The sequence below is a fragment of the Chiloscyllium punctatum genome, chromosome 9 (genome assembly GCF_047496795.1).
Source record: "Chiloscyllium punctatum isolate Juve2018m chromosome 9, sChiPun1.3, whole genome shotgun sequence".
Taxonomy (NCBI): domain Eukaryota; kingdom Metazoa; phylum Chordata; class Chondrichthyes; order Orectolobiformes; family Hemiscylliidae; genus Chiloscyllium; species Chiloscyllium punctatum.
The window spans coordinates 8,226,224-8,246,337 of record NC_092747.1 but is presented as its reverse complement, the minus strand read 5'-3'; the positions used below and the strand labels follow the sequence as shown (position 1 = coordinate 8,246,337).

General features: G+C 45.1%; 1 protein-coding gene across 2 annotated transcripts in view; it reads left to right on the top strand.

Moving 5' to 3' along the window:
• Positions 1–20,114, top strand: part of wnt11 (wingless-type MMTV integration site family, member 11) — a 113,346-nt gene that overhangs the window by 23,070 nt on the left and 70,162 nt on the right. For both annotated transcript variants that reach the window (XM_072576816.1, XM_072576815.1), the window contains exons 2-3: positions 685–866; positions 19,092–19,327. In XM_072576816.1, coding sequence (XP_072432917.1) covers positions 784–866; positions 19,092–19,327 — 319 coding nt within the window. In that variant the 5' untranslated portion in view covers positions 685–783. The remainder of the gene's footprint in view (positions 1–684; positions 867–19,091; positions 19,328–20,114) is intronic.

Here is a 20,114-nt window from a genome sequence, read left to right as displayed (position 1 = left end):
CTCTTTACTGTTCAAAAAAATTATTTATCCTAGCTTTAAAAACTTTTACTGAGGTTGCCTAAACTATTTCACTGGGCAAGGACTTCCCTAGATTCACAACCCTCTGGGTGAAGACGTTCATTCTCAATTCAGTCCTAAATCTGCTTCCCCTAATCTTGAGGCTCTGCCCTCTTGTCCTAGTTTCACCCATCAGTGGAAACATTCTTTCCACTTCTATCCTATCTATACCCTTCATACTTTTATATGTTTCTGTAAGTCAGAGGGTCATAGGTGTGTACAGCACGGAAACAGACTCTTCAATCCAACTCGTCCATGCCTACCAGATATCCTAATTTAATTTGCCAGCACTTGGCCCATGTCCCTGTAAACCCTTCCTATTCATATACCCATCCTAGTCTTTGGAAACGTCTTGGAAATGTGGGGGAAGCAGAGTCTTGAAACATTAAGAAGGTAGAGATGAATAGCTTCTTGTTAAACAAAGGGGGTGAAAGGTCATTGGGGTTAGGCGAGAACGTAAATTCAGTTAGATTAGCCATGACCTTATTAAACGGTGGAGTAGTCTCAACGGGCCGAATGGCTTGCTCCTGATCTGTGTGTTTATATATCACATACAACAGAGATTTAGAGACTGCTTTGATATTGATTTACTTGTCTGGCTGACAACACCCACCTTCCATTTTCCAGGTTCATCTCGATACAGAGCGGGCCCGGGACCTATTCAGATTTGGAGGGGGTCTGGGACGAGGTTCCTCCTGTTGGTTTGGTTCAGACACCGTTGGCAGAATGAGAGTGGCACTTGGCTGTGTGCTGGCATCTATCTGTACCCTCTTGCTCAACACGAGGGTCTGTCATGCCATTCGATGGCTGTAAGTATCTGAATTAAATTTATTTATTGTAATGTTTACCGAGGCACAGTGGAACGCTTTGTGAAAAGTATCTGTATGTGTTTGTATGATGCGTGCTGCATGTGTATATGTATGTGTGCAATATTAGTGTTGTGTGTGTACACGTGATTATACGATGTGTCATGTGTGTACGCACATGTATCGTGCATGTGATAAATATGCATGCATGTGTGTCCATACAGGGTCAATGGTAATTTTGAATATTGATTCTGTATTTACAATGTTTTGGTTAACTGAGAACTATGGATTGAGAATTCTTGTATCCCTAAGTCGTTACCCAAACTAATGCTACGTCAAAATCCAAAGAATAATCCACAACCCAATGGCCACTTCCATCTAGGACAGGGGCAGTAGATGCATGGGAACATCACCCCCTGCAAGTTCCCCTCCAAGCCACTCACCATCCTGACTTGGAAATATATCGCCGCTCCTTCACTGTTGCTGGGTCAAAATCCTGGAACTCCTTCCCTAACGGCATTGTGGGTGTATCTGCATGGACTGCAGTGGTTCAAGAAGGCAGCTCATCCCCACCTTCTCAAGGGGTATCTAGGGACGGGCCCATTCAGCAATGCCCACATCCCATGGGTAAGTAAAATAAAGACTCAAATGGGAAGGTGACCTGGCATGGGGCCCATGACTCCCTCTGTTAAGACGGAATTGTACAGATTGCTCTCCCATTTCAACCCTCCCACCCCTCCACACCACCACTCCCCCTCATTACCTTGACTTAATTTATTTGTGAGCGGTGGCAATTACTTTGATCATCTGTGATGAAGCCTTTGTACTGAGCACGTAGGTTTAGGATGGTAGGGGAAAGATATCAAAGCGGCCTAAGGGGCAACCTTTTCATTCAGAAGGTGGTGTCGTGTATGGAATGAGCTGCCAGAGGAAGTGGTGGAGGCTGGATGGGTATATGAATAGGAAGGGTTTAGAGGGATATGGGCCAAATGCTGGAAAATGGGATTAGATTAGATTAGGGTATTTGGTCAGCATGGGCAAGTTGGATGGAAGGGTCTGTATCTGTGCTGTACATCTCTATAACTCTAAGACTCTAGTTGTTTATGGCTGCACTTCTGAACAACACTGCTGCTAGGTGCAGGGCTGCAGTGCAACATTGTCTGGCCATTAATTAGACCTCTTGTTATCGAGACCAGGGGCACTTCTACCAGAGTTGAGATTCCAACAAAACATCACCTTATTGTCTAGATGTCTCTTAAAACGTAGGTGTCTTTCTTTGGCCTTCTCTTGTCTGCCTTTAATAATAGTCAGGAGACGCCTTCAGTTTCAGAGTTTGGGTTTTTACAGATCGAGAAAACTCGAAGCATATTACAGAGGCTTTTGGTTCTGAATAACTGAGGTGTGTAAATGCCAAGGTATTCACAGCGAAGGGGCAAGTGCTGGGAAATATGATGAAAATAGTTAGGTGATTGTTTTGACCGGTGCAGACTCAATGGGCTGAAGGGCCTTTTTCCGTGTTGCAGACCCTTGTGACTCTGCCGTGGAGTATTGTGGGGGGACAGAGATTCCTGAAATTGGGAGAGACAAGCCCATTTGAAAACAAGGCTGAGAATTGTGAAATCGGGACACTGTTTAACCAGGTGCTGTCACATGCATGTTTAGTGAGCACTGGGCTGATCTGTGAACAGGACTTAGGGATCTGGGCAGCAGGGGTCTGGATGATCTCCAGTTGGCAAAGGGTCAGGCAAGGGAGGTCACTCAGGAGGCTGTTGGACTATCTGACACTGGAGGCAACAAAGACATCGATGAAGGCTTCAGTAACAGATGATCTGAGGCAGAGATGGAGTAATTTTCCAGAGATGGTAAAAGGTGACCATACCCGTGTCGTGAATATTTGATGGAAGCTCTTCTTTGGGTCTAAGGTTGCAAAAAGTCTGCTTTCATCTGAAACAGTTGCCAAGATGAGGGATGGTATTGGTGGCGAACGAATGAAGTCAACAATGGGATGCAAAAGCAATCCGGTCAGTCTTCAACGTTTTCAGTTTCAGGAAAATGGGACACTTGCCTTTATCAGCTTTGATTTACGTTAAGAGCAGGGAGGTGATGTTGGAGCCATACGGGACATTGATGAGGCACCAGCTGGAGTTACTGTGTGGAGTTCATGTCTCCGCACTCTAGGAAGAATGTGATTGCTTTGGGAGAGGGTGCAGAGGAGATTCACCAGGACGCTGTCTGGTATGGAGCCACTTAAATGTGTAGAGATAAGCTCAGATTGTTTTCTTTGGAGAAGGTCGAGGGGGACCTGAGAGAGATGTATAAGATGAAGAGGGGCAAGGACAGGGTGGGTAGGAAGCGACTGTTCCACATAGTTGACTGGTCAATAACAAGGGGCTATCATTTGCTGTGTTTACATTTTATTGTCAATGTTTCTATGGCTATGACGAAATAAGGACAGAGGCTGGTGAGAGCGATTTCACCCATTTGAACACCAGCAGAGTGTAGGATGGTCATTGTGTCAAAGTCTGCAGACAGAACGCAAAGTTTAACCTTTTCTCCATCAATTTGGAGAGATGGTCAAGGTCTATTTAAGAAAGAATTTTTAAAAATGCACTGTGTGGTATTTGGTATCCAGTTACCAAATAGTTTTTAGCGCTAAGTTAGCTAAGATCATAAACTCATGTTGCATCTGGGATGCATTTGTTTTCGAACACAATCTAACTCCACGGTTGAAATGCACGATTTTAAATGGGATCAGTTGTGAGCAGGCAAGGGAGGGGTCCCTGTGTTCAATGCCCTGGGGCTGTGTTGAGTTAGCTGATTTCAGCAGAAAATGGGGTTCTTTACAATTTGCTTTTTAACGTCACTGAGGTTAATATCGGTCAGGGTTCCTGGTCCTCCTGACTGCTACCCGCTGCTGACAAAAGAGTGGTTCCTGGGCTTGTGCCAACTCTAAACCGCTCACCTGGGAATCAACCACAGGACTGCATGCCGAAAGCTTGGTAAAGAAAGAGATTAACATACATCCTCTTATGACCTCAGGGTGTCCCAAAGCACTTTACAATCAAGGAAGTACTTTTGAAATGTTAGAATGTCGGAAACGTGGCAGCTGCTCTGTGCACAGCAAGCTCCCACAAAGTGCAACGTGAAAATGATCAGTTAATCCTGTGAATGATGTTAGAGGGGAAATAAACATTTGCCAGGTTCTCTTACTCTCCCTTGAAAAAGTGTTACGGCTCAGTTTACATGATAAGAGACAAAAAAAACTGCAGATGCTGGAATCCAAAGTAGACCAGCAGGAGGCTGGAGGAACACAGCAAGGCAGGCAGCATCAGGAGGTGGAGAAGTCAATGTTTTGGGTGTAACCCATCTTCAGGACCCCAAAGTACTTAATTGTTTGTGAAGTGCTTTAGGTCCTGAAGGACCTAAAATGTTGACTTCTCCATCTCCTGATGCTGCCTGCCTTGCTGTGGTCTCCCAACCTCCTGCCTGTCTGCTAGTTTAGATAAGGCAGACAGGGCTTTGGTTTAATCTCTTCTGAAAGGCTGCACCCCTGCCACTGCAGCACTCCCTCACGATTGGAACTGGAGTGCAACTTGGATTGTACACTTGGGGTTCATTTCCGTCGAAGTTTTTCCAAAGCTATGGGGCTATAAAATGCTCTGCAGACAATACAATACAACTCTTTTGAAATACGGTCACTGTATAGACAGTGATATTATCCAAGAGTGTTTGTTTTCACCTGTACACTGATAACCACCAGCTCTACCCCAACACTAACTCACTCAGACCCTCCCCACTGTCTGTTCGAAGCTAGGGGGCATGTCTCTAAGGTCAGAGGAGGAGGTTTTAAACAGGACTTGAGGGGCAACCTTTTCTATACAGAGAGTGGTTCGTGTGTGGAATGAACTATCAGAGGAAGTGGTAGATATGGGTACAGGTATAACATTTAAAAGACATTTGGATAAGTTCATGATTGGGAAAGGTTTGGAGAGATATGGGGTAAATACAGACAAGTGAGACTAGTTCAGTTTGGGAACGTGGTTAGTGTGGATTGCTGCATGACTCTAAATGATCAAACTGATTATCTGACATCCAGATGAGCAGTCAGTGTAGAGAAGGCACAGTCAGTCTGTATGCAACAAAACTCCCCCCCACACACACTAATCTGACAATAAACAGATAACTTGTAATTTTTAAAAATTTATTCAGAGGATATAGATATCAATGACTCGGCCAGCAACTATTGACCATCCCTAACTGCTTTCTTGAACTGCAATCCATAAGCTGTAGATAGACCCACAATGCTGGTAGGGAGGGAATTCCAGGATTTTGACCTAGTGACAGGAGGTATATTTCCAAGTCAGGATGGTGAGTGTCTTGGATGGGAAGTTGCAGGGGGCGGTGTCCCCATGTATCTGCTGCCCCTTGTCTTCCCAAATGGTAACGGTCTTTGGTTTGGAAGGTACTGTCTCACTAGCTTTGGCAAGTTGTTGCATCTTTTAGATGGTTCAAACTGCTGGCACTGTGCGTTGGCAGTGAAGGAAGTGAAGGTTGTAGGTGATGGCTGGATGCCAATCAAGTGGGCTGCTTTGTCCTGGATGGTGTCAAGCTTCTTGAGTGTTGTTGGAGCTGCACCAGTCCAGGACAAGTGGGGAGTATTCCATCACACTCCTGACTTGGGCCTTGTAGATGGTGCAACAGGTCAAGCAGTTTCAGAGGAGAAGGGGAGTCGACGTTTCTCTCGTTAACGTTGACTCTCCTGCTCCCTTAATGTTGCTTGACCTGCTCTGCTTCTTCCAGCTCCACACTTTATTGATACTGATTCTCCAGCATCTGCAGTTCTCACTATCTCCTTGTAAATGGTGGACACGTTTTAGGGAGTCATGTGGTGAGTTAGCGGCTGCAGGATTCCTAGCCTCTGAGTAGAATCTCTAAATCATCACAGAATCCCTACAGTGAAAGAGACCACTCAGCCCAATACGTCCACACCAATCCTCCAAAGAGCATCCCACCCAGACCCATCACACTACCCTATGCTTGTAACCCTACATCTCCCATGGCTAATGCACCTAACCTCCCCATTCCTGAATACAATGGATAATTTAGCATAGAGTCATAGAATCATAGAGATGTACAGCACACGAACTGACCCTTCCGTCCAACTCGTCCACGCTGACCAGATATCTTAATTTGATCTAGTCCCATTTGCTAGCAGTTGGCCCATATCCCTCTAAACCCTTCCTATTCATATGTCCATCCAGATGCCTTTTAAATGCTATAACTGCACCAGCCTCCACCACTTCCTCTGGCAGCTCATTCCATACACGCACAACTCTCTTTGTGAAAAAGTAGCCCGTTAGGTCTCTTTTAATGGCGTGGCCAATCCACCTAACCTCCATATTATTGGAAAGATGTTATGATGTAAATTGAATTAGAGTTGCCTTTATTGTCACATGCACTTGATTGGGTGCAGTGAAAAATTTGTAATGTCACCCCTCAATGGCATCTTAGGTACTGGATACCCAGGTACAGATACCTTAAGTGTTCAGGTTGTAAGTTTGCTCGCTGAGCTGGTAGGTTTGTTCTCAGACATTTCCTCACGGTGTGAGGTCACACCATCAATGAGCCTCCGGTGAAGTGCTGGTGTTATGTCCCACTTTCTATTTGTGTCTTGATCTGTTAAGGTGGGGAATATAATTCCTGGTTCTTTATCTCAGGGGTTGGTAAATGGGGTCCGAATCGATGTGTTTATTGATGGAGTTCTGGTTTGAATGCCAACTCTCTAGGAATTCCCTGTGTGTCTCTGTTTAGCCTGTCCTAGAATGGATGTGTTGTCCCAGTTGAAGTGGTGTCCTTCTTTGTCTGTGTATAAGGATACTAGCAATAGCTGGTCATGTCTTTTGGTGGCTAGTTGGTGTTCATGTATCCAGGTGGCTATTTTCCTGCCTGTCTGTCAGATGTAGTGTTGTTGCTGTCCTTGCAGGGTATTTTGTAAATGACATTTGTTTCACTGGTTCCTGGTACAGGGTCCTTTAGGTTCATCAGTAGCTGTTTCAGTATGTTGGTGGATTTGTGGGCTACTATGATGCCAAATAAGAAGGCATGTCCAGAGAGTCTAACCACACTGCCACACATCAAAGATATCTCAAAGATGACGACCAGACTACTCCGGCCCCTTGGCATCAACCTCAAACTCTTCTCAAAAACTGCAAACTTAGTGTTGTTACAGAATTGAAATAGTTAAATAAAAAATGGATTAGCAAGGGAATACAGAGTTTAAAAAGTCCAAAGTGAGAATAAGAAATATCTTTAAAGTACTCAAGTTATGGTCCTTTTTCACATTGAGAGATGAATGTTGGCCTGAACAACTACGGATAACTCCCGTGCTGTTCTCTGAAATAGTGCCATGAGATTGTTTACATCAACCTATAAAGGCCAATTTGGGCTTGATTTAATATCTCAACTGAAAAATAGCACCTCCAATGGTACTGCACTCCCTCAATACTGCACAGGAATGCCAACTTTGGGACTTGAACCCAAAATCTTGAGACTCCTGACAACGCCATCAATGCAAATGAAGATCAGGTGAATTACACATAAAGTGATTGATTGTATTTATACAGCATCTTTAATAAATAACAGTCTGACACTCCCTTATTTTTAAAACAAACTAACAATAAGTTTAGCACCAGCCCAGCCTGTGTAGACAGACATGACAAATGCCCACAGGGAGGAGAACTGGAGGAACGGGGGACGCAGAGAAGGAATAGAGTGAATTAAATAACAACACTTGCACTTAGACAGGTCGATGTGATATAATGCATGATTGAAATGTCCAAGGGAGTACTTTGTCTTCCCTCAAAGCTAGTGGTGAATATTTTTCCATATTCTCCAACAGGCAGTTTTATTTTTCCTAGTTCCCAACATGACTTGACATCTGTCGCATAAATCACTGGGTAGAATTTCAGAAAAAAGCAAAGAGCCTCAAAACTGGTTTGTGTATGTGAACAGGATCTGGCCAACACCTGAGAGCTAGACGGAGAGTGGAGTACAATTCCTCCATCTAAACATGTTTGGAAAACAGCACACAGTGATTCCCAGCACAATGACACTTTCCCCAGTCGTCCATATACTTTAGATGGAGGTGTGAGCATGACCTTGGCTAAAACACTCCCTCCCATCTCTGTGCTTGGGGAGATTATCAGGACTAAGTTTCTGAGGGAGCACTGGGTTCTCAAAGTATCATTACTAACAAAAGAAATGTGTTTTTTCTGTTGTTAAGGTCAAAGATAAATTGATGGAGGGTGTTGATCAAGTAAAGATCTTGGGCATGGTGGAGGAGGTCTGTGGCACAGTGGGTAGTGCACCTACCTCTGGGCTAGCACATCCCATGTTCCAGGCCCACCTCAGAACGTGACAGCCATGGCAGGTACATTGTAAAGTGACCAAGAGGTTGATCATCAATTTGTAAATTTTTTCTGATGTGCCCATGCCTATAAATTCCCCTACAGTGCAGATAGAGGCCATACAGCCCAGCAAGTCTGCACCAAAGAGTATCACCATCATAGAGTCATAGAGATGTACAGCATGGAAACAGACTCTTCAGTCCAACCCATCCATGCCGACCAGATATCCCATCCCAATCTAGTCCCACCTGCCAGCACCTGGCCCATATCCCTCCAAACACTTCCTATTCATATACCCATCCAAATGCCTCTTAAATGTTGCAATTGTACCAGCCTCCACCACATCCTCTGGCAGCTAATTCCATACATGTACCACCCTCTGCGTGAAAAAGTTGCCCCTTAGGTCTCTTTTATATCTTTCCCCTCTCACCCTAAACCTATGCCCTCTAGTTCTGTACTCCCTGACCCCGGGGAAAAGACTTTGCCTATTTATCCATGCTCCTCATAATTTTGTAAACCTCTATAAGGTCACCCCTCAGCATCCAATGCTCCAGGGAAAACAGCCCCAGCCTGTTCAGCCTCTCCCTATAGCTCAAATCCTCCAACCCTGGCAACATCCTTGTAAATCTTTTTGAACCCTTTCAAGTTTCACAACATCTTTCCGATAGGAAGGAGACCAGAATTGCATGCAATATTCCAACAGTGGCCTAACCAATGACCTGTATAGCTGCAACATGATCTCCCGACTCCTGTACTCAATACTCTAACCAATAAAGGAAAGCATACCAAACGCCTTCTTCACTATCCTATCTACCTGCGACTCCACTTTCAAGGAGCTATGAACCTGCACTCCAATGTCTCTTTGTTCAGCAACACTCCCCAGGACCTACCATTAAGTGTACAAGTCCTGCTAAGATTTGCTTTCCCAAAATGCAGCACCTCGCATTTATCTGAATTGAACTCCATCTGCCACTTCTCAGCCCACTGGCCCATCTGGTCCAGATCCTGTTGTAATCTGAGGTAACCCTCTTTGCTGTCCACTACACCTCCAATTTTGGTGTCATCTGCAAACTTACTAACTGTACCTCTTATGCTCGCATCCAAATCATTTATGTGAATAACAAAAAGTAGAGGACCCAGCACCGATCCTTGTGGCACTCCACTGGTCACAAGCCTCCAGCCTGAAAAATAACCCTCCACCACCACTCTCTGTCTTCTACCTTTCAGCCAGTTCTGTTCCCAAATGGCTAGTTTTCCCTGTATTCCGTGAGATCTAACCTTGCTAATCAGTCTCCCATGGGGAACCTTGTCGATCAGACCCACCGCCTCACCTAATCTGTATAATCCCACATTAACCATGGCTAACCCACCTAGCCTGCACATCCCTGGAAACTACAGTGACAATTTAGCACGGCCAATCCATCCTGACCTGCACATCTTTGGACTGTGGGAGGACCCAGAGGAAATCCACGCAGACACGGGGAGAATGTGCAAACTCCACACAGACAGACACCCAAGGGTGGAATTGAACCCAGGTCCTTGGTGCTGTGAGGCAGCAGTGCTAACCACTGTGGTGCCCATAGCAAATGGTAAGAGTGGGAGAGTTTCCTGGTTAGTTGGGACTGTGTGGAAGCTGCAACACAGCTCCCCCCCTGCAATGTTAAAGGACTCCATGTGCAGGTTCTTGACATAAGCAAGTGTTTTGAGCACATGTGGACTCTTGTGGAGCAGTGGTAGTGTCCCTATCTCTGAGCCAGGAGGCCTGGGATCAAGTCCCACCAGCTGTGTAGGTGTGTCATTAACATATCTGGGCAGGTTGATTTTAAAATAGAATATCCTGAGTAGGTAATGCTATTGGCTTGGGGTGGGGTAGGGTGTGGGGGGGAAGGTGGTGTTACATGCAACAGTCCTATGCAATCAGGTGATTACACTGGTTAAGGGTCCTTGGCTGTCAACGTTTCTGTGGCTTTGAGGAATCCATAGTTCCATGTATACACTGGGTGTACTCAGCTGTAGCCCCTGTCTAATTAGCTGAGGGATCTGCTTGTTGATGTTTGGCTGTGTTTTAGCTACACTCCAAATATGGAGATCACACTGGAGGACCTCCTTCTGGGTCTGCTACTGCTCCTGACCAAAGGCTGTTATACCCAGGTACCTGCATATCTTCTATGGTTACACCCACGCTTGTCCCAAAATGCTTGAGGCCTCCTGTGGCCAACGGGTACCACAGGCTGGAGGAAAACAACATTTTAGTTTAATTTTTAATTTTTCATTGAACATTTTTTTATTTTTTTTAGAGCAGAGTCCTTCACTCTTTGACACTGATTCCAGCTCCCTCAGAGTCAGCTCTCAGAGTGAATAGGACGTCTGACACTCCTGTTTTTTTTAAACTCCTTTTTTTTCTTCTTCTGACCTTTTTTTCTTTTTTCCCTATTACATCCTCTTAAGATGCAATAATCTTTTAATTTGACTTGATTTGATTTAATTGGCTTTAGTCAAAAGAATATAAAGATGGGTTGGACTTCAGGTGTCAGGGAGATTAAACAATATGGTTCTGAGGAAGGGTCACCAGTCCTGAAATGTTAACTCTGATTTCTCTCCACAGATTCTGCCAGACCTGCTGAGCTTTTCCAGAAATTTCTGTTTTTGTTCTACGATTTACGCCTGTTTTCTCTAGAATTTGTAAGGTTGAGAAGTGATCTGATTGAAGTCTTCAAGACATTAACAGGAAAAGACAGGGGAGATAAAGATAAACAATTTCCACTGACTGGGGATTCTAGAATGAGGGGGCATTGTCTGAGAATTACGGCTAGACTGTTTAGGAGAGGTATTAGGAAGCACTTGTCCACACAAAGGATGGGAGGGGCTTGCAAGGCAAGGCAGGTATGTGGAGCTAGGCCACAGTTCAGCCATGATCTCATTGACCAATGGAACAGACTCGAAGGGCTGAATGGCCTCCTGTTTCTATATGACTGCTGGGACACTGGGTGAGTTAGGAGATGGGAGGCAGAGATATGTAATGCTACATTCTGTAAGTGGAGAACTATCAAGAAAAGGATTTGCACCTTGTTTCACACATCAGATAGCCTGAGACCAATTCATTACTGGGCTGTGGGGTTAAATGAAGGTCCTTTCTGCCCTGGTGGGTGGACACAAGAGGATTTCCGTAACCCTATGTACAAAGTGAAAAGCTGTCCTTTGTATTCTGGGCCATAGCTATTCCTTCATTGGCACACTGAAGAGGAAATGGATCATCTATTAGCTTGCCAAGGAGATAGTGGTGTCATTGTAATGTCACTGGAGTAGCAGTTCAGGCCTGTTCTCTTGGGAAATGGATTCAAAGCCATCGGTAGGACTTGGTTTCAGTTAATAATTGTGCTGTTATAAAGCTAGTAACAGGGACTATTATTGTTTGTTGTAACAGCCCATTTGATTCAGTAATACTAAAATAGAAATTAGGAGCAGAAGAAGACCATTCAGCCCTTCAAGCCTGCTCTACCATTCAGTGTGATCATGGCTGACCATCCAGCTCAGTCCCCTGTCACTGCTTTCTCTCCCATGTACATGCCTTAAAACCATTTCTAAATCCTTCTTGAATACATTCAGTGTTTTGGCCTGAACCACTTTTTATGATAGAGAATCCCCCAGGCTCCCCACTCTCTCGGTGAAGACATTTCTCCTCATCTCAGTCCGAAATGGACTACCCCGTATCCTTACGCTGTGACCCTTGGTTCTGGAATCCCAGGTCACTGGGGACATGCTTTCTATACTTATCCTGTCTAGTCCTTTCAGATTCCCTCTCGCCATTCTTTTGAACTCCGGTGAATATAACCCTAATGGGTCTCGTCTCTATTCATACATCAATCCTGCCATCCCAAGAATTAGCCTGGTAAATTAGTTGCTATCGCCAGAGCATCCTTCTTCAGATAAAGGAGTCCAAAATGGCGCAGAATATTCTAGGCATGATCTCACCAGAGCCCTGTACAATTACTGCAAGACTTCCAGCAACTGGTGTACAAGGATGTGGAGGTGTCATTGCACCTTCCCCTTTCCCAATAAATTGCTATTCAGATGCTGCCAAAATGGATAATCTCAAACTTATCCACATTATGCTCATCTGCCGTACACTGGCCTACTCACTCTGTCCAAATCTCACTGAAGCATCTCCATCATCCTTCTCACAGCTCACCCTCCCTCCCACCCCTCAGTGAATGACTATTAAGGAAATTTGCCTGAGCCTTCCCTGATTGGCTACAGACCTGCAATCGCCCAAAAAAGTCTCTCAGTTCAAGGGTAATTGGTGATGGACAACAAATGCTGGCTTTTGATAGCAGCACCTCTTGAAATAACATAAAACTAAATATTTAACACTTGGTGGTTTAGTGGGATCTTGGTGAGTGCAAATTGGCTGCAGTTTCCTTCGATAGCAGTACTTGCCCTTGGCAAAGAACTAGAGAGGTAAAAACAATGACTGCAGATGCTGGAAACCAGATTCTGGATTAGTGGTGCTGGAAGAGCACAGCAGTTCAGGCAGCATCCAAGGAGCTTTGAAATCGACGTTTCGGGCAAAAGCCCTTCATCAGGAATAAAGGCAGTGAGCCTGAAGTGTGCAGAGATAAGCTAGAGGAGGGTGGGGTGGGGAGAGAGTAGTATAGAGTACAATGGGTGAGTGGGGGAGGGGATGAAGGTGATAAGCCAGGGATGAGAGGGTGGAGTGGATAGGTGGAAAAGGAGATAGGCAGGTAGGACAAGTCCGGACAAGTCATGGGGACAGTGCTGAGCTGGAAGTTTGGAACTAGGGTGAAGTGGGGGAAGGGGAAATGAGGAAACTGTTGAAGTCCACATTGATGCCCTGGGGTTGAAGTTTTCTGAGGCGGAAGATGAGGCGTTCTTCCTCCAGGCGTCTGGTGGTGAGGGAGCGGCGGTGAAGGAGGCCCAGGACCTCCATGTCCTCGGCAGAGTGGGAGGGGGAGTTGAAATGTTGGGCCACGGGGCGGTTTGGTTGATTGGTGCAGGTGTCTCAGAGATGTTCCCTAAAGCGCTCTGCTAGGAGGCGCCCAGTCTCCCCAATGTAGAGGAGACCACATCGGGAGCAAGGGATACAATAAATGATATTAGTGGATGTGCAGGTGAAACTTTGATGAATGTGGAAGACTCCTTTAGGGCTTTGGATAGAGGTGAGGGAGGAGGCAGCCTGGACCACGGGCTCAAGATTCTGAATGTCTGTTGAACTGCTTAGGGTTTTGGCCTGGAAAGTTGATTTTCCTGCCCCCACCCCCCCCTGGATGCTGTCTGACCTGCTGTGTTCTTCCAGCCTCACATCTGTCGACTCTGACTTCTAATATCTGCAGACCTTGTTTTTTCCTTGAACAGGCGTGATCCTGTCTCTGAGGTGAAAGCGTTACCCACTGTAAGGGTATGTTTTCACCTGGTGAACTAGGAGTCCGGTGGCTGGTCTACAGCTTGCCACCTGGATGGGGTTCTTTTCCAGGTTGACAGACCTACTTTAACAGGGAGGAGCAAGTGAAGGGTCACCCACTACCATCCACCCATTGGGAGTGTGGCCATTCCCAGTGAGGCCATCACCCAGATACTGAACTCCTGCCCCGGGAGATCGAGATCGGTGCCCAATGGCATCACAACCACTACCTCAGACGATGGCATTGAAAGGATTGTTCACCCTGGCATCATAATACTGCTTCCCCTTGCCATCGGAACAAACAAAAACTAGTAATGGGCTACACCTCTGGGCTAAATGGCCTCCTCACTGTGCTGTAAAGTTCTGTTCCGTAGTTGTATGAAAACTGGAGGTCAGATACTGGGGTCTATTAGCATCTGAGCTGGTGGAGAATGGCTTATCAAAAGCACAGCAGGGACCCTGCTTGCTATAGTGTACAGTGTGGGGGTTGGTTTAGCTCAGTTGGCAGGTTTGCAATGCAGTGTAATACCAACACTGTGGGTTCAACTCCTGCACGATCTGAGATGACCATGAAGGACTCCTTCTCAATCTCTCTCTTTGCCTGAGGTGTGGCGACCCTTAGCAAAACCACCACCAGTTTTCCCTCCCTCCCTGAGGGAGCAGCCCTCGGGTCTGTAAGGATTGTAGTGCCTTCAATGCATTCAGCACTGACACAGGGTGTTAACATCGAGCAGCTGTGGGTAGATATAGAGAAAATACTTTGGGAAGTCCAGGAGTAAGGAGTGTCTCCTAAATCTCAGAGGCAGACCATGTGCTTTCTGAACAACATTAACCATGTGCTAGCTTCAGGGATCTCTAGCGATGTTCACCAAGGTCCCTGCAATCTTCAGTACTCTCCAGGGTCATACCAATTATCGTACCACCCCTTCCCTTGTTAACCCTTCCCAAGTTCATTACCTCACAGGAGTGAATTTAGGCACATTCTACACACAAGGGGCAGGAGAGAGAGTCTGAATCAAGTTGATCAATGTTTTTCTCTCTGGAGCAGCAGAACCTGAGGAGAGAGTTTGTAGAAGTCTGTAAAATTATGAGATGCGCAGGTAGGGTTAACGGTCAGAATCTTTTTCCCAGAGTTGAAATGTCTAAAACTAGGGGGCAGGCATTTAAGTTGAGAGTGGGAAAGTTCAAAGGAGATGTCAGGGGCAGGTTTTTTACACAGAGAGTGGTAGAGGTCTGGAACGTGCTGCTAGGGGTAGTGGTGGAGGCAGGTATGTGAGGGGCGTTTAAGGGGCTTTTAGATAATCACATGAATATGCAAGAAATGGAGGGAGATAGACAATAGGCAGGCAGAAGCGATTATTTGGCATCATGATCGGTACAACATCATGGGCCGAAGGGCCTGTTCCTGTGTTGTATTGTTCTATGTTCTAATCTTTGTTAACTGGGGTATTAAGAGAATGTGGGTGAGGTGGAGGGGTGTGCAAAAGGGTAAATGGAGCCGTGAATAGTGGAACAGTTTGGAGGTTTGGAGGGGCTGAAAGGCCTCCTGCTGTTCTTGTGTTCAGTGTTTCAGTTGGTAGTGGCACCGTCCATTGTTACCTGGAGCTTGAAGCCTGATTTGCATCATAGTAAATCTCATTATCAAAGCTATCATTCATATTGAGTGATAGCTGGACAGGTCTGGACTAGTTAGTGTCCAACACAAAGAGACGGAAGGCTAAGATAAAGGAATCGCCTTGTTTGAAGGAGCTTTCATGTGTGCTATGCAAGCACTTGTTCTGGAATGTCTGTTTAGTTCACAGGCCGGTGACCCTGACAGTGAGCTCATCATTTTCAAAGTGTGGTCACTGGTGTAAGGTAGGAAATGTTCACAACCACACACAAAGCAAGATCCCACAGAGTGACCAGAACCAGCTGGTCAGATTTGTAGTTGCCTCGTTTGAAGGATAAATACTGGAGAACTCCTTCATGTTAAAGGGCTGGTAGAGGCTGATGGTAGTGCCTCTGACAGTGCAGCATCTCTCTCAGCACTGACTCTGAAGTATCAGCCCGATGTTCAAGGGCCTCCAAAGTGAGGCAAGAATGTGACCAATGGATCCATAATCAGTTACTACCCTGCACAGCTGGCAAGGTTCAATAACCCTCACCTTTCATTGCCTGTAGACTGCAGCTTTGGATCTCTACAATGTCCCCTAGCTTGCCATTCAACATTAAACGCTAAACTTCTCTCATGGTGCCTTACTTACTGTTCCTTCTCCATCCACCATCTCCCATTGTCGCCACCAGAACGTTTAGTGGGGAAATAAAGTACAGGAGAGTGAGGGTGCATTTATTCAGCACCTTTCATATCCTCCAGCTGACCTAAAGTGTTTCACAGCCAATGAACGCATTGGAAAATGCAATTGCCAATTGTTGCCGGGACGTAGATGTCTGACAGTGTAGAGAATAGGCCAGCCTGCGTGTACATGTCAGTAACACCTGACAACAGGGACTGGAATAGTCATCCTTAATAAGTGTGATGATACCAACGATTCCACTGTCATTTAACCAGTTTGGGCACAGCATAATCCCACAGAATGCGAAGAAGTCTAGGGATGTGCGGGCTAGGTGGGTTAGCCATGGGAAATACAGGGTTACAGGGGTCTGGGTCTGGATGGGATGCTCTTCGGGTGTGGCGGGGGGGGGGGTTCGGTGTGGACTCGACAGGCTTCCTCACTGTCGGGATTCTATGATTCAACGGAATGAATCAAAGGTCATGGTTCTATCATGGTATTGTTTGAGGGTGGACTTTTGGGAAGGTGTGGAATTCTGAAGAAACGTCATATTGTAATTGAAATGTTCATTCTGCTTCTCTCCACAGATAAACTATATGATATTGGAGCAGAATTAGGTCATAGGGCCCATTGAGCCTGCTCCTACATTCAATCATGGCGGATATGTTTATCAACCCCATTCTCCCGACCTCTCCCCGTAATCCTTGATCCCCTGACTAATTAAGAAGCTGATGAGTATTTCCAGCACTTTCTTTTTTATGTCAAATTTCTGGCATCCACAGACTTTAACTTTAACGTAGATAGGGAGAGGCAGGCACGCACCTGTCAGAAAGGGAGTGAATTTCTGGAGGGTATCTGAAATAGTTACCTACAGCAAAATGTCCTGGATGCAACTAGGGGACAAACTATTTTAGATTTAGTAATGAGTAATGAGCTGTATTTAATTAGTAACCCAATTGTGTGTGAACATTGAACAAATAGCAATTATAAAATGATTGAGTTCAATGTAGCTTTTGAAAACGAAAAGTATAAATCAGCTACCTGAGTTTTAGATTAAAGTTAGGCCGACTTTAATAAGATGTAATAGAGACTGTCCACGGTAAGCTGGGAAAATCTGTTCATGGGCAAAACAGTAGAGGATGTTTAAAGAAACATTTGACACAATTGCTGTTAACTAAGGTAAAGGACCATGGAATTGAGGTCAAATTTCTGAAATTACAGTGGAAGGCAACAGATTCTCAGCATCTGCAGTTCTTCATTTTATTGAAGAAAGTAGGGATAATGTGTAGGTGACCAGTGGTGTCCCATTAGGATGCATGTTAAGGCCTCAGTTATTCACATTATAAACTAACGACTTGGATAATGGCATAGGCAGTCATATACTCAAATTTACTATGAGACAAAGTTTTGTAGACAATGTAGACGGATAGCATAAAATTACAAAGACGTAGTGATAGACTCGGTGAATAGGCAAAACTGTGGCAGATGAAATTCAATGCAAGTAAGTATGAGGTTATCCATTTGGACCAGGACAGGATAGTTTGGGTGTTTCTAGACGGTATGAAGTTGATGTCCAAAAGGGATTTGGGGTCTCAGATGCATAGATCATTAAAATGTCACAAACACATGCAGAAAAGAATAAAGAAAGCTAATGGAGTGCTGACCTTTATATCTACATGACTGGAGTATAAGGATGCAGAAGTTATGCTGCAGTTGTACAAAACCATAGTTAGACCCTGCTTGGAATACTGAGAGGAGATCTGGGCACCACACTGCAGGGATGATAGACTGGCCTTGGAGGAAGTACAGATAGAGTACAACGATAACTGGACTTCAGGAGTTATGCTATGAGGGGAGAGTACACAAATTAGACCTGTTTTCTCTACAATTTAGAAGGTTAAGGGGTAATCTGATCGAAGTCTTCAAGATATTAATACGAAATGACAGGGTAGATAAAGATAAACGATTTCCACTGGTTTATAACTAGGCACATAGTCTGAGAATTAGGGCCAGACTGTTCAGGAGAAATGTTAGGAAGCACTTCGACACACAATGGGCTGGGGAGGTTTGGAACTCTCTACCACAAACGATAGCTTATGATACATTAGTTGTAAGTTTTAAATTTGAGATAGATAAATTTTTATTCAACAAAGATATTAAGGGATACAGTCCAAAGGCAGGTATTTGGAGTTAGGCCACAGATCAGTCAAGATCACATTGAATGTGAAATAAGCTGAAGGAGTTGATTGACCTACTCTTGTTCCTATAGATCCTAGATTAATTAATTACATAAATTTAGGCTCCACCAGTTGTATTGGTAGGGGCAGGGTGTTGGTGAGGCAGCACCTGAGTACAGTGCATAGTTTTGATTCCTGTGTTTAAGAAAGGATACATTGGCATTGGATGCTAGCCAGAAGAAGTTGAATAGGCAGATTCCCGGGATGAAGGTTTGATTTATCAAGAAAAGCTGAAGTTTCAGCCATTATTCTTTTGAGTTCTGAAGAATGTGGAGTGACCTTCTTGAAACACACACGTTTCCTTGACAGGGTACAGTAGATGTTCCCACCCGTGGGCGAGTTTTGAACAAGGGACACAGTTGTAGAATAAGGGGACACTTAATTAAAACTGAAAGGTGAATAAATTTCTTCTCCCAGAGATTATGAATGCCGTGGAACTCTTGACCCCAGAGAATTGAGAAGACTTGATCACTGTTTAAAGAGGTGGGCAATAGATTGTTGAAATACTGAGGAGTTCAGGGAATTGAGGAGCTGGCATGAAAGAGGAGTTGGGACTAGTGACAGCTCCCAACTGGCTTCACAGGGACAGACCATGAATCATCATCAAGCAGTTGATGTCTGGGGCAGGTCAGCAATGGTTTTCTAAAAATGTAACTTGAGGAGTGGAATGGCCTACACTTGTTCATATCTCTTATTTTCTTACTATTCCTTTTGATAGTGAGTTCATATTCTCACTGTTCTCTGGAGAAAGAAGTTAATTCTGTGCTGGATTTATTAGTGGTTATCATATTAAACTCATGGTTGGATGTACACTCTATTAGACCTGAACAACAATGTCTCTCACAGGAGCAGGTTTGGAAACAGCTGACCCTTTGTCCATCTCTCCTGTCCAGTGCTCTGGCCAGGACTGACCCAGGAATGGCCTTCAACCAGACCCAGAACTGCAAGCACCTGGAAGGCCTGGTCTCAGCTCAGCAGCAGCTCTGCCGGAGTAACCTGGAGCTCATGCAGAGCATCATCCAGACAGCCCGGGAGGTCAAGAAAACCTGCCAGAAAACCTTTTCTGATATGAGGTGGAACTGCTCTTCAATCGAACTGGCTCCCTACTTCCCGCCAGACCTGGAGAGAGGTAAATCATCAAATACACAGCTTGAATATTAACGTCAAAAAGGATTGGTTTGTGTAGCTTGCAACAACTTAAGGTCGTCAGTCACACTCACAACACAGCTCCGTTACACTGGCTCAAACATCACAGATATTCCTGCAGAGAGGTATGTCCTCTGCAGGCAAAAGGTACCTGTTCAGGCATTCTAACATGTTGTAGAGCACAGAACAATGCAGGTACAGGAACAGGCCCATTGGCCCATTTTGCCTGTACCAACCATGATGTTAAACTAATCTTATCTGTGTGCACATGGTCCATATCCCTCCATCCTCTATGTGTTCATGTGTCTATCTAAATGACCCTGAAACATTATTACGGTATCTGCTTCAAACACCTTCCCCTGGCAGAATGTTCCAGGCACTTTCCATCGGAAAACTGTCCTTTTGCATGAAGATTTATGACTAACAAACACTTCCTCACTAATGTAAGTGCAGCTTTTTGATATATTTTCCCAGTCTTGATTTGAAGTAATATGCACAGTTTACTCCATTCATTCTTCAACCTCACCCCATCACTAACCAGGAATATCCTTCCCCTCTCCCCATCCATAACCCCAACCATCTTCCACCTCCCCAGTCATAACCACAACCATCCTTTTCCTCTCCCTATCCATAACCCCAACTATCCTCACCTCCCCTGATCCATAACCCTAACCATCGTCCTCCTCCCCATCCATAACCCCAACCATCCTCCCCTAACCATCCTCCTCCTCCCCCATCCATAACCGCAACACTCCCTCACCTCCCCCATC